Below are 12,470 nucleotides of genomic sequence, written 5' to 3' on the forward strand. Positions count from 1 at the left end.
GAGAGGGGGCTGGGAGAGGGGGCTGGGGGAGGAGAGGGGGTGTGGGGGTCCCAGGGAGAGAGCCCTGGCAGAAGGCTGGGAGAGGCTGAAGCACCGCTGACCACTGAAGCACACACTTCAGAGAAGAGAAGCATCTGTGAGAGTAACCTTCCAGCAGGAAGGCCATAGTTAACAGGAATGTATTGTGTCTCAAAATAACTCAAAGAAAAACTTCAATATCTCACCATGGAAACTGATAAGTAAGTGAGATGATGACTTTATTACTTAGCTTAATTTAATCATTCTGATATTCACATATCAAAACACCACATTATACTCTATAAATGTATATAATTTGTTAATTGAAAATTATATTATATTAATCTTAATAAATGGTCCCAAATACTTGAAAAACAAATGTCTCTGGAAGTGGATGTGCTAGTCATGACTCCTTTCTTCATGGACACAGCAGAGAAAGAAAATACACACTAACCTACTACACTTTTAGAAATTCTGAAACCTTTAAAATTTGACATAGGCTAAGGAGAGGGAAACTGATACAAAATAATAAAATATTCCTAACAGAATCAGTATGATGAAGTCTGAGTCGAAATGAAGATGAGAAAAGAGGAAACTGGTCGGTTATGGTGTCTGGCACTTACCCACACAGAGAATATTGAAAGAGAACCCTTGATGGATGGATCTGTTCACCAGCTGGTAGGGCAGACACTCGAAACCAAAATGCCCAATGGTGGTCAAGCAACGGATATTTTCTTTTTGCTTTAAGAAAAGAAAAATTTTAAAGTTTTCAATTAGAAGATGAAACAAAACCATTTGAAAGAACAATAGTGATCACATGAAGGAAAATAGAATTATCACTTGATTATCATGCCTCAGACTCTCAAGATGTAAATGTATTCAGTAAGCTTGTGCAAAAGGAAGTCTGTGCAGAAACACAGATATTGCCACAATTGTCACAAATTAACTAAATCTAGCTCCAATCACAAAAAAGACACGTTTCTAAATTTAAAAAGAAATAGGGAAAGAAGCAAATGCCTCACAAAACCCCAACCCGATATTCTAAAATAAAAATTTTTTCTACTAACAAGGAAAACTTTAAAATTCTTTTTCTTTCAGTGTGTTGATATATTAGGATTTAACATATATATGTATTATTTAATATATATATAAACACTTAACACATGTTTACATATGTAAAGTAACCAAAATCAATTTGAAATTTAAATAAAACAAATCAAATGACTTTTGCCTCAAATGGCCAGCTAGGCTGCTCCATGCCTTAGCCATGCAGAGGGTGCTGCCCAGGACAGGGAGTGCTTACTGTCCTTGACGGTCAGGAAGGGACAGCTGGGTCCTGTGGCAGTTCTATCTCCAGCTTTGGGAGCATCCACAGGGGCTGTTCCAGTTCCCATTCCCACCCGCGGTGCAGGAAGCTACCTTTTCTCCACCTTGTGTCCAGCCATGGCTGTTCTATGGGCTTTTGAAAGTGGCCACTCTATCCGGGTTAGATGGTGTCTCCTGGAGGTATTGCTTTGCATTTCCCTGACACCCAATGATATTGAGCAGTTTTCAGATATTTATTGGCCATTTTATTTCTCCTTTGATAAAGTGTCTATTTAGATCATTTGCCTTTTTAAAATTAAATTACTTGGGTTTTGTGACGTTTTTGGGTTATTTTTGTATTATTGACATTAACTATCTTTTGGATGATTATCTGGAACTTTTTTTTTTTTTTTTTTTTTTTTTGGTACTGGGAATGGAACCCAGGGGCACTTAACCACTGGGCCACATTCCCAGCCTGAATGAACATCTTGAAATGTTTCCCCCATGTTTTCCTCCAGTAGTTTCAGAGTTTCAATTCTTAATTTAAGGCTTTGGATCCTTTTTAAGTCATTTTTCTACAGGGTGACAGATAGGGACCAAGCTTAAAATGCACCTTTCCCAGCAACATGTGTCTTTCCCAGTGTCTAGCATCTCTAAGAGTCAGTTGTCCTGGGTGCACAGGTTAATTTTAAGGTTAATTTTTATCTGTTTCATCAGGCTCTGGGCCTGTTTTTATGCCAGTGTCACACTGTTCTCATCCTTTGCTGCATGGGCTAGATACCACCACTGCGATGGAAAGTGGCCACCACCGAGGGGGCATCAGGTTTGGACAACCATAACCCGCCGTGTGAGGATTCACGCCACCTCCACGACAGAAGGCAGGTGTATCAAGCTGCACCACATCTTCAGTTCCACAACCACTTGGAAGCACAAAAGACCCTGAATAACTAAAGTAATCTTCCACAAAAAGAACAAAGCTGGAAGCATCCCAATACATACAACAGAGGCCCAATAACCAAAAGAACAGGATAGTGGCATAAAAACAGACCACAGACCAATGGAACAGAGCAAAGAACACAGAAATAAACCAATGCATCTATGCTGACTCTTCACAAAAGTGCCAAAGGCATGCATTGAAGAAAACAGACTATTCAACAAATGGTGCTGAGAAAGCTGGATATCCACATAAGGATGATTGAAACGTGACCCTCACTTCTCACCCTGTGTAGAACTCACAATGAACCAGACATACAATGAGATGCAAAATGCTGAAAGTCCTGTAGGAAGACAGAACGAAAATTTTCAAAACATTGGTACAGGCACTGCTTTTCTGATCAGGACCCCCAAAGCACAGGAAACAAAAGCAAAAATTGACAGAGTTGTGTTAAACAAAAAGCTTCTTCACAGCAAAGAAAATGAGGAGGGAAGAGACAATCTACAAAATGGGAGAAAATATTTGCCAACCATTTACCTAACAGAGAGTTAATATCTAAAGTATACAAAGAATAAAAAAAATAACAAAAAAATCAAACAATATAATCTAAAAATGGGCAAATGATATTGGACAAATTATATTGTTATACTGTGTATTGTGTGCATGTGCAAATATGCAATAACAAATCCCATCAGTATGTACGACCATAATGCACCAATAAAATGTAAAGAAAATAGAAATGGTGAAAGTGATTAGAAAAAATTAAAAATAAAAATGGGCATATTTTCTGAACAGACACTTCTCAAAAGAAGAAATACAAATGTCCAGTAAATATATGGACACTTACTCAATAGCATTAGCCATTAGAACAATGCAAATCAACCCTAAATGAGATATCATCTTGCCTTAGCAAAAATGGCTATTATCAAAAATATGACAAATGCTGGTGAGGATGCGGAGAAAAAAAGGAAACTTCATACACTGTTGGTGGAAATGTAAATTGGTCTAAACACCATGGAGAACAGCATAAATGCTCCTCCTCAAAAAGCTAAAAATAGAACTACCATATAAAGTAATTGAAGTCAGCATACCAAAGAGATGTTGTGGCATCACTATTCACAAGAGCTAAAATCTGGAATCAGCCAAGTGTTCATCCATAAATATGTGTGGATACAGAAATACAGCATACATACATAATGGAAGATTATGTGGTCCTAGAACATGAAATCCTATCGTATGTGGCAAAACGGATGGAACAGGTAGACCTCATGTTAAACGAAATAAGCCAGACACAGAAAGATAAGTAGCACATATTCTCTCACATGTGATAGCTACAAAAAGAAAAAAGAAAAGAAAAAAATCAACCTGAACATGGAATAGTGATTCCTAAAGGTCGAAAATAGCAAGGGAGGGGCTAGGGTTGTGGCTAGGTGGTAGAGTACTTGCCTAGCATGTGTGAGGCACTGGGTTCAATTCTCAGCACCGCATATAAAAAAATAAAATGAAGTCTATTGACAACTAAAAGTAAAAAAATTTTAAAAATGGCAAGGGAGAGAGAGTCAACAAAGAAAGGTTCAATCTGATGAAATATCATGATGAGGAGAGTCCTCACCACAAGCCATAAATAGTGGAGCCACCAAGGACTGAATTTCTGAAACTATGAGCCAAAGTAACCCTTTCCTCTTGTAAGGTACTCACCTTGGGTGTTTTGTCACAGTGATGCAAAGCTGACTAGCACACCTCTTGGTAGGTTCTAGAATTTTAATTTTTCTTTGATTTTAATTAGGAATGGTCTTTTTCGCTATTAAGATCAACATATATGAATGTACCACAGTGAATCTCACCATTGTGTACCTCCACAAGAAATTAATTTTAAAAAGATAACTATGGATAAATGGCAGAAAGATCAGTAGAGGGAAGGGAGCAGGGGAGAGAAGGCGAAAGAGAAGTACTGGGAACTGAATCAGAATAAGACATAGTCCATGCTTTTATAATTATATCAAAATGGGTTCTACTGTTGTGTATAACTAAAAAGAACCAGTAAAAAATGAAAAAAAGAAATATGTAATAAATATTTAAACCATCACTGATGTTTATGTCTAGTCAATATAAAAGACAATTCAGATTGAGACTCAGTGGTAGAGCACTTGCCTAGCATGCATGAGGCACTGGGTTCAATCCTCAACACCACATAAATGTAAAATAAAGATATTGTGTCCATCTAAAACTAAAAAATAAATATTTTTTAAAAAATTCGGAAGTGAATAGCCTCTTCCACGTAGTGCTTCCGCCATGATGAACTGCCTCATCACAGACCCAAGAGTAATGGGTCAAGCAGTTAAACTGAAACCTCCAAAACTCTGAGCCAAATAAAACTTTTCTTTTCATTAAAAAAAAAAAAGCCAATTCATCACCAAACGTAACAAGCCTTTCTCATCTAGAAGCAAATCAGATTACTCAGTCAATACTTAGAAACTGTACAATTTTATTGAAGTACAAGGGCAGAATTGCATTGGAAAGATATACTTAACTATATCTTCATCATTTGGTATATGTGAGGGTATGCACTTTGTTTTTTCTGCCATGCCAGGTTGAAAGAACTGAAATGAAAAGACAAGACATTTTCAGATTTACTCAACAAGGTTAAGTTCCTAGCGTGACCGAGCACAGGGAGTCCAAGACAGACACTACCACAAGTGTCAGCTTTCCGTGTACACTGATGACTTGGTTCATGTTGCAGCTGTCTTGTTAGACAGGCTTGCATATAATAAATAACACAGCATTCAATGTAGGACTTAGAAGAAAACATTTCAGTCACAAACAGAAACATGCCAGAAAGGCTCAGCTCCTTTTGAAATCAAGAGGACAAGACTGTTCTTTCTCAGAGGACTCTCTGGCCATGAGAAAGGAAAGTGGAGAACCTTGCTGAACACTGTGCTGGAGCAATGAGAAGCACACTCAGCATTGCTTAGCTTTCTGGCTCCGTGTGTTAGACTGGCCCCTGACTGAGACTCAGGAGTGCGGAGCTTGCAAAGCTTGTGGAAGCAAGGGCCCAGGGAGCTGAAGCGAAGCCCCTATGTTACCAGTGCTGTGCTGGGGGCTGTGGCCTCACCTCCCCTAGTGCTGACACATTCTCCTTAGTCCTGGTCCTGGGGCAGGTGAAAACTCCACATTCAGAAACACTACATGACTTACCTGCCCAGAGCTTCAGATGTGAGCAGACACAGGCTCCACTGACTCCCCAACTGCTCTTCTTTCTTCTGCCCTCGAAAGTGGACAGATTGATATGCCTGTGTTTGCAACAGTTGGGAACAAGGAGGGGAGGGACAAAGGACAGGCTGTGCCAGGCTTCCTGAGAACACTGTGCTACCCTATTTTTGAGTACATCACAAAGATACTCAATATGAGATACATTTTAAGGCTAACGTGGGTAAAACAAGAAGAAAAGCAAACTTAAGGACACTGCTCCAACCCACGCCTCTTCCTTTGCTCTGCCCAAGGAGCACCCACCTCAGTTTAGAAATCGGTCCTACCTTTTTCCTTGCTGTTAAGTAGGGTTCTCTAGTTAGACTGTTATGTTCTGCTGTACAGTTTATTCTCATCTAGTGTCTAGAAACTTACTGCTGGTCACTGCAATGATCTCCAGTCCTTAACTGGAATTGATAATAAACTAAACCACTGAGAGAGAGGGCACAGGTTGCTTCTTAATTTCTTTTGTTTATCCTCTTGCAGAGTTTGAAGTAACTACAAATTGGAAAGTCTCTATCTCTGTCTAACTGCTGATCTGGCAGTATGTCTGCTAAAGGTGGCTTGAAAACTAGATATGCAAATTATCTTGTGCTTAAAAGTGTAATTACCAATGCATTAGCAAATAGATTATTCTAAGTTAGAATATTCTAATAAAATTTTCTTCTCACCTAAGTCTAGGGAAGAAGTTCTCTGAGTATGGTCCCTGGGCAGCTAGGAATCCCTACAATTCTTTCAGGGTGCCCATGAAAGCAGTGTCACCTGCTGTCCCCACCCCTTGTCATTCACACAAGAAAAGTAGAAGAAGCCGATCACCCATGAAGTACATATGTTGTACTAAGTGTCTTGAGGAAAACAGGTGATGTGACTGACCGTAAGAAATGGTGACACCCTTCTCACAGGCCATTCTAACCACACAAACAACAGACAAACTTCGGTTATTCAGGCCTCGGTATTCCTAAAACAGTTTCTTGAAGATTCACTGTGATTTGTAACATCAAGGAAAACAGCTGGACCCAGGATGGTGGAATTCCTGACCCAGGGTCCGCCTTCCCCTCCACAGAAAATAACCACAGGAACAAATGCACAGACACATTTTGAGGTTAGTGGCCGTGGGAGGACATGGAAATCAGCAAGGAACCTTGAAAGATTTGGAGACCTAGAACAAGAACATGAAAAGAGAAACAAAATATCCTAGCCTCTGCCAGCCAGCTCACATCAGAAAGAGGAGTTCCCCCTTGGCAGGGTTGAGGGTGAAGGAGAGGGTCCTGGGAACTTCCCAGCACAGATGCTGATGATCTCAGTCTCTGGACATGATTTTCACAGTGGCAGCTCACTGAAGCAAGTTACCTGAATCTGTTGTACCGTAGCTTTGCTTTGGAAAAATATCCAACATCCTATCCTACGAAAAGCCCAGGTGCCATAGCCAAAAGTCATGTTGAGCAGAAAGTGCCTGACCTGGGCTGCATGTGTGGTCAGAAGCCACCACAAAACCCCGTCTGGAAACACACAGTCCATTGTGCTGGCCGGGCGGGTGACTGCCGCACACACCCAGCTGGACTGAGGGGACTGTGACCAAAGCACTGGGTGTTCCTGTGCTATAGAGAACCAGTTCATGACACAGACAATACAATAGAGGACACTGCCCTAACAGACCAGAGCTGGAGGAACTGCCTTCTGAGGCCCAAGGGTGTTGTAGGTAGTGTCTGCTCTGGAGAGATTAGATCAAAACACCCCACAGCATGGCCATTGCTGATCTTTGCTGAGAGTCTGGAGCCTCCCAGGAGTTCTCCTCCAGGAGTAGGGGAGCCAATCCCTCACCGCTCTGCTGGCCACCAACACAGCCTTCCCAGGCTGAGTCGCTGAGAGTATTCCCACCCGCCTCAGATGATCATGTGAGCTGCCAGACTCAAAGGGAAAGCCAGTTGGGCTCCCTCCCCTTGGCTTTTCTGACTGAATCCCCCTAATACAACTTTCTCTGTACATCTTTTGCTCCTATTCCTTTAGCTACATAGTAGGCACTTGCCAGGACAGTGTGACCATATTTTCTATGACCTCCCAGCTCCACAACAGCAGCTGCAGCATGGCCTCCTCCAGATGCTCCTGCCTCAGCTCTCTGCAGCCAGTGGGGAAATAGACAGCATTTGCAAACACCTCTTCTCAGTGCAGCCTCTGGATCAGCTAAGTCCAGGCTGCCTTCCTGATTCCAGGTGTTTCTGTCCACATCTGTCCATTGTGTCTCCCTCTGTGGTGAATTAGTGCTGCAGCCGCAGACACTGCCACACCTGGGTCAGCTCCAAAGTAGTCTTTCTTCTTTGTTCAATGTGCCCAAATTTCTGAGTCCCTAAGACACTCTAACTGTTCAGTACTGAGTTTTAGTACAATTCCTCTTTCACCCACCTGGCTGAGAAATATACCCTGTTGCATCCCACAACTAAATCAGCCAGGGTCACTCCAAGTGAACTGTGTTGGCACACTGGGCTGGCACGAAATAATCAAACAGAGAGAAATATCTTTTTTGGAGGGTAGGAGGGGTTCTGTGATGGCTCCTCTGACCTAGCTCCCATAAAGGAGGCAAGGCAGGCAAAGCAGACAAGAAAAAGAGGGAGAGCATGCCTCAAACCTGGGTTTTATTGGGGGAGGCTGTTGCATGGAATATTCTATCCCAAAAAGGGCAAAGGGGTAGGATTACAAAGGAATAGGTGGGTGTAACTCAACCCCAGCCCCAGTGGGGTGACACCTACACCTTGTTATCTGAGCTGGGGTAACAGCCAAATTACTGACACTGAAGGCAATAATTGGTCAGAACCCAGTGCATCAGTACTTAAAGGTGTCTGCATCCAGGGCAGCACCCACTGCACCTGAATCCCAAGCAACTGGAAATGCCAGCTTCCTCCAGCCCATTATCTTGAATCCTGTGTGTGGAGTTAGAATGCAACATTAAAACAACAAGAAAATAGAAGGGAACCTGTAGAGAAGAGGAGGGTTATTATGGAGCTGGAAGAGGGGCAGGAAAGAGAAAGTAGTTGGTACTTAAATGGAACAAAGAAGGTACATACAGGGCTGGGACTGTAGCTCAGTGGTAGAGAGCTTGCCTAGCATGTGTGAGGCACTGGGTTCGATTCTCAGCACCACATATAAATAAATAAAATAAAGGTCCATTGACAACTAAAAAATACATATTTTTAAAAAAGAAGGTACATACACAATATGCCACAATGAACCCCACTGTTATGTTTAACAAGATGCACTAATAAAAACATTACAAAGAAAATATCTCTCTGAAGGTCTGACCTTTCATCAGAGACTCCTGTGACACACAAGAATAAATCTGGCAGGTTCTGTAGGGTAGCTGGCTGAAGCTCCACATCCAGCCCTCCTCCCCAGTGCTACTTTCAGTGGGATTAGTCATACCTGCAGTTCTGACCAGAAAAAAAAAAGGAAATAGAAATATTTTGGAATTTCTAGGAAATTTTCTCCCTGTAATATTGGACATAATTTTTAAAATAAAAATAATTAAGAACATATTTTGTGAATAATAAAATTTAAGTGTCAAATCTAAAATTAGTTTTGTGATAATCTGTATCCACCATAATCACCTCAACAATTTCCCAACACTTAAAAACATTCCAAAAATGGTGATTATATTTACAAATACAAATTTTTATAATGTGTAATAAAATGTGTCAAGATTAAATAGATGGATTTCCCAACTACTGACACTTTGATCTGTGCTGCTGTTTTGTGGGACTCTCCTGAGGCTTGCAGGAGGTTTAGCTGCACCTCTGGACTTTATCCACAAGGTGTCAGGAGCAACCACCAAGTGGACAAGCAAATCCATCTCCAGTCGTTTTCTAGAGCACAAATTAGCCCCAGCTAAGAACAGCTGAAATAGATAATTCAGTAAACAAATGTTTTCCCAATGACTCATGCATGACATCACAAGTCAGTTTGAGTTAAGCAAGCAGATTTTAATGTACAGGGATATAATTTTAGATTTCATTTTGCAACTAATCTTGTCAAGTTTTGGTGGAGTATCAAAGAATATTCACCACTATGTGGGAAGACTACTTAAAAATTTCTTTTCCCAATTACAGATTGTTCCTCAATTTAGATGGTTCAATCTATGACTTTTTCAATTTTGTCAGGAAAGCCCTCAAGGAGCTATTGTGATATTGTTACACATCATGTTGACTGGGTCAGGTGCTTTAAAGGCTTTTTTTTTTTTTTTTTTTTTTTCAGTGCAGGATTGATCCCAGGGGCTTGTGCATGCTGGGTCTTTTTAAAAGGCTTTATGTTGTTTTCTGACTGTGTTATTTCAAATTATCTGTCCTAAAGTTTATGCATTCTTTCTTCTGCTGTTGAAACTCTCCATGGGTAATGTGGACTTAATTTTAACAATGTTAATTCTTATAATGCATTAATATGTGAGAACTTTTCATTTATTTGCTCTCTACAATGCCTTTCTTCAATGGTTTATTGTTTTCATTACAGAATCATTTCCCTCATTGAACAAGTTTCTAAGCATTTCATGTTGTGTAAATGCAATTGTTTCCTTGATTGGTTTTTCAGAGTTCACTGTTAATGTTTTAAATGATACTGGTTTTTGAATATTGATTCTGAATTGCAACTTTGCTGAATTCATTTATTGTTCTATGTGGGGAGCCAGTCCGAATGATTCATATTCTCCTTCCTGGAGCGGAGAAACTTTGACCGTAACTACATCTCGTAGTGACCTGGACATTGCCCTGGTCACGGAAGTTTGAGGACACGTCTTCAGATATAGGCGTGTCGCCCCATGGATTGAGCTACGCTCATCTGTTCCTTTGTGATACTACCCCTTTGCCCTGTTTGGGATAGAATGTTCCATGGAAACACTTTGTGTGTCCCTTCTCTTGCTGTGCCTTTGGGTATGGCCTTCCTAGATGTCAGTCAATCTGCTGACAGCAGACATCACAAAGCTAGACTCAACCCCTTAAACCTGACCCCTTGCCTCATTTGAATGGCTTCTCCCCAATAATAGGGTTCAACATACGCTCGCTCTCTTTCTGTGGACCCTTAAGGTCAGAGGAGCTGTCACAGGACCCCAAAGAAAAAGGTACCTTTGTATCTTGTGTGGTTATTTGGTGCAGCCCAGTTCCCCTGGGGTGACCCTGAGTGTTTTAAGTAGTGAAGAACATGACAGTTCTAATCACTTTTTGGTGCAGCTATTAAGGGCTTCTTTCCTTTTTCATTAACATGTGCTAATTGTATAGGTTCGTGTGGTTCAGTGTAATATTCTAAAACAAGCACAAAGCAGTTGCTGGTCGAACCCAATCAACCCCTTCCCTCCCTCCCCCTTGTACCCTTCCCAGTCCCTGGTATTCACAATTCTATTTTTCAACTGGACTTCTATAGCTGGACCATGGATCAGAGAGAACAGGGCACTTGTCTTCCTGTACCTGGCTAATCTGACCTGATGTAATGTCATCCAGATCCATCAAATCACTGCCAATGGCAGATTTCTGGGGTTGCTGAGTCTTGCAGCCATGTCAAGGCCTTCTCTCCCTTCTGAGCACCTGATGGACACATTTAAGAGTTTTCAGTTATCCAGTAGTTTGGGGGTTGTGACAAATGATGTTCTCCAAAAATATGCCAGACACCTTTCTGGTCCCAAGGGCTCTTCTAGAACATTGCAAATTTATCATCAAAGCAATGAAAGCTACTCCTTCCCTTAAACTCAGACTTATGTGGCTATATCAAAGAATTTCCATTTCTGTAGAGGCTGCAAAAATGATACTGCCTGATGTCTGCAGCTGTATCCCAAAAGGTCATGTGACATCTGCCTGGCTCTCTATTTAAGGAACCTAACAGCCATTCCATGAAGAAGCTCAGCCACAGGCAGAGGCCAACAGTCTCATCTAAGACTGACAGCCCATGGAAGACAGTTCTCAATGAGTTTCTCATGCTCCTGCACATCTTGAGAGCAAAGGCACCCAAGAAAAGGACATCAGGAAAGTAGAAAAGAGATCACTATGTTAGAGGAAGAAGACCAGATGGGGGAGGGGAGGGCCAGAGAGGCACTAAGGAGTGAATCTGATCCTATAATGCTACATGCGTGTATGAATATGCCACAACTGAACCTACTATTCTGTGTAATTAATATGCTCCAGTTCAAAAAAAAATCCCAAGATAAATAAATAAATAAATAAAAATAGAACTGCCATATGACTCAGCAATCTCACTGCTGGGTGCACAGCCAAAGGAAACAAAATCAGTGTATCCAAGTGACAGCTGCTCTCAGGTGTTCATTGAAGCAATATTTTCACAATAGCCAAGAAAGGGGTACACTCTAAGTGTCCATCAGTTGATGAATGGATAAAGAAAATGTGGTACCTATATGCAGTGGAATGCTATTCAGCCACACCAAAAAAAAAAAAAGAAAGAAAGAAAGAAATTCTGTCATTCATAATGACAACATGGAGGGAACTGGAGGACATTACATTAAGTGAAATAAATCTGAAAATTTCATTCATATATGGAATCTAAAAAAAAATATGATCTCAAAAACTGTGCTCTATCTGTGTAATATGAAATGAGCTGCATTCTGCCATCATGTATAACAAATTAGAATAAATAAATAATTTAATTTTTTAAAAAATGTGATGGCTCAGTGGTAAGTTGCTGGCCTGGTATCTGGGACCGGAGTTCATCCCCAGAACCAGAAAAAGAATGGTGGTCCCCAGAGGCCAGGGAAAGCAGAGCCTGGGGAGGGGTGGGAAAGTTGATCATACCATGGAGCTGCACTTGGGAGCAGGAAGTTCTGGTGAACTCTTGCACCCTGAGTGACTAGATAATAATGTGCTGTGTGTTTCAGAAATCGAGGAGAAAGGATTTTCAAAGTTTTCCCCACAAAGAAATGACAAACGTCTGATTGGCTTGATCTGATTGGCTTCGGAAATCACTTGTCCCAGACATGATACTGTTT

General features: G+C 41.0%; 1 protein-coding gene across 1 annotated transcript in view; it reads right to left on the bottom strand.

Annotated features, from left to right (window-relative positions):
* The window catches only part of Septin14 (septin 14), a 36,020-nt gene extending 30,412 nt beyond the window's left edge, over positions 1-5,608 (bottom strand). The window contains exons 1-3 of the mRNA XM_015491367.2: positions 5,453-5,608; positions 4,789-4,857; positions 642-759 (exon numbers count right to left, since the gene is read on the bottom strand). Of these exons, the coding sequence (XP_015346853.1) occupies positions 642-759; positions 4,789-4,842 (172 nt within the window). The 5' untranslated portion in view covers positions 4,843-4,857; positions 5,453-5,608. The remainder of the gene's footprint in view (positions 1-641; positions 760-4,788; positions 4,858-5,452) is intronic.
* Between the last annotated feature and the right edge of the window lie 6,862 nt (positions 5,609-12,470).

Source organism: Marmota marmota, unplaced genomic scaffold, assembly GCF_001458135.2.
Source record: "Marmota marmota marmota unplaced genomic scaffold, marMar, whole genome shotgun sequence".
NCBI lineage: Eukaryota > Metazoa > Chordata > Mammalia > Rodentia > Sciuridae > Marmota > Marmota marmota.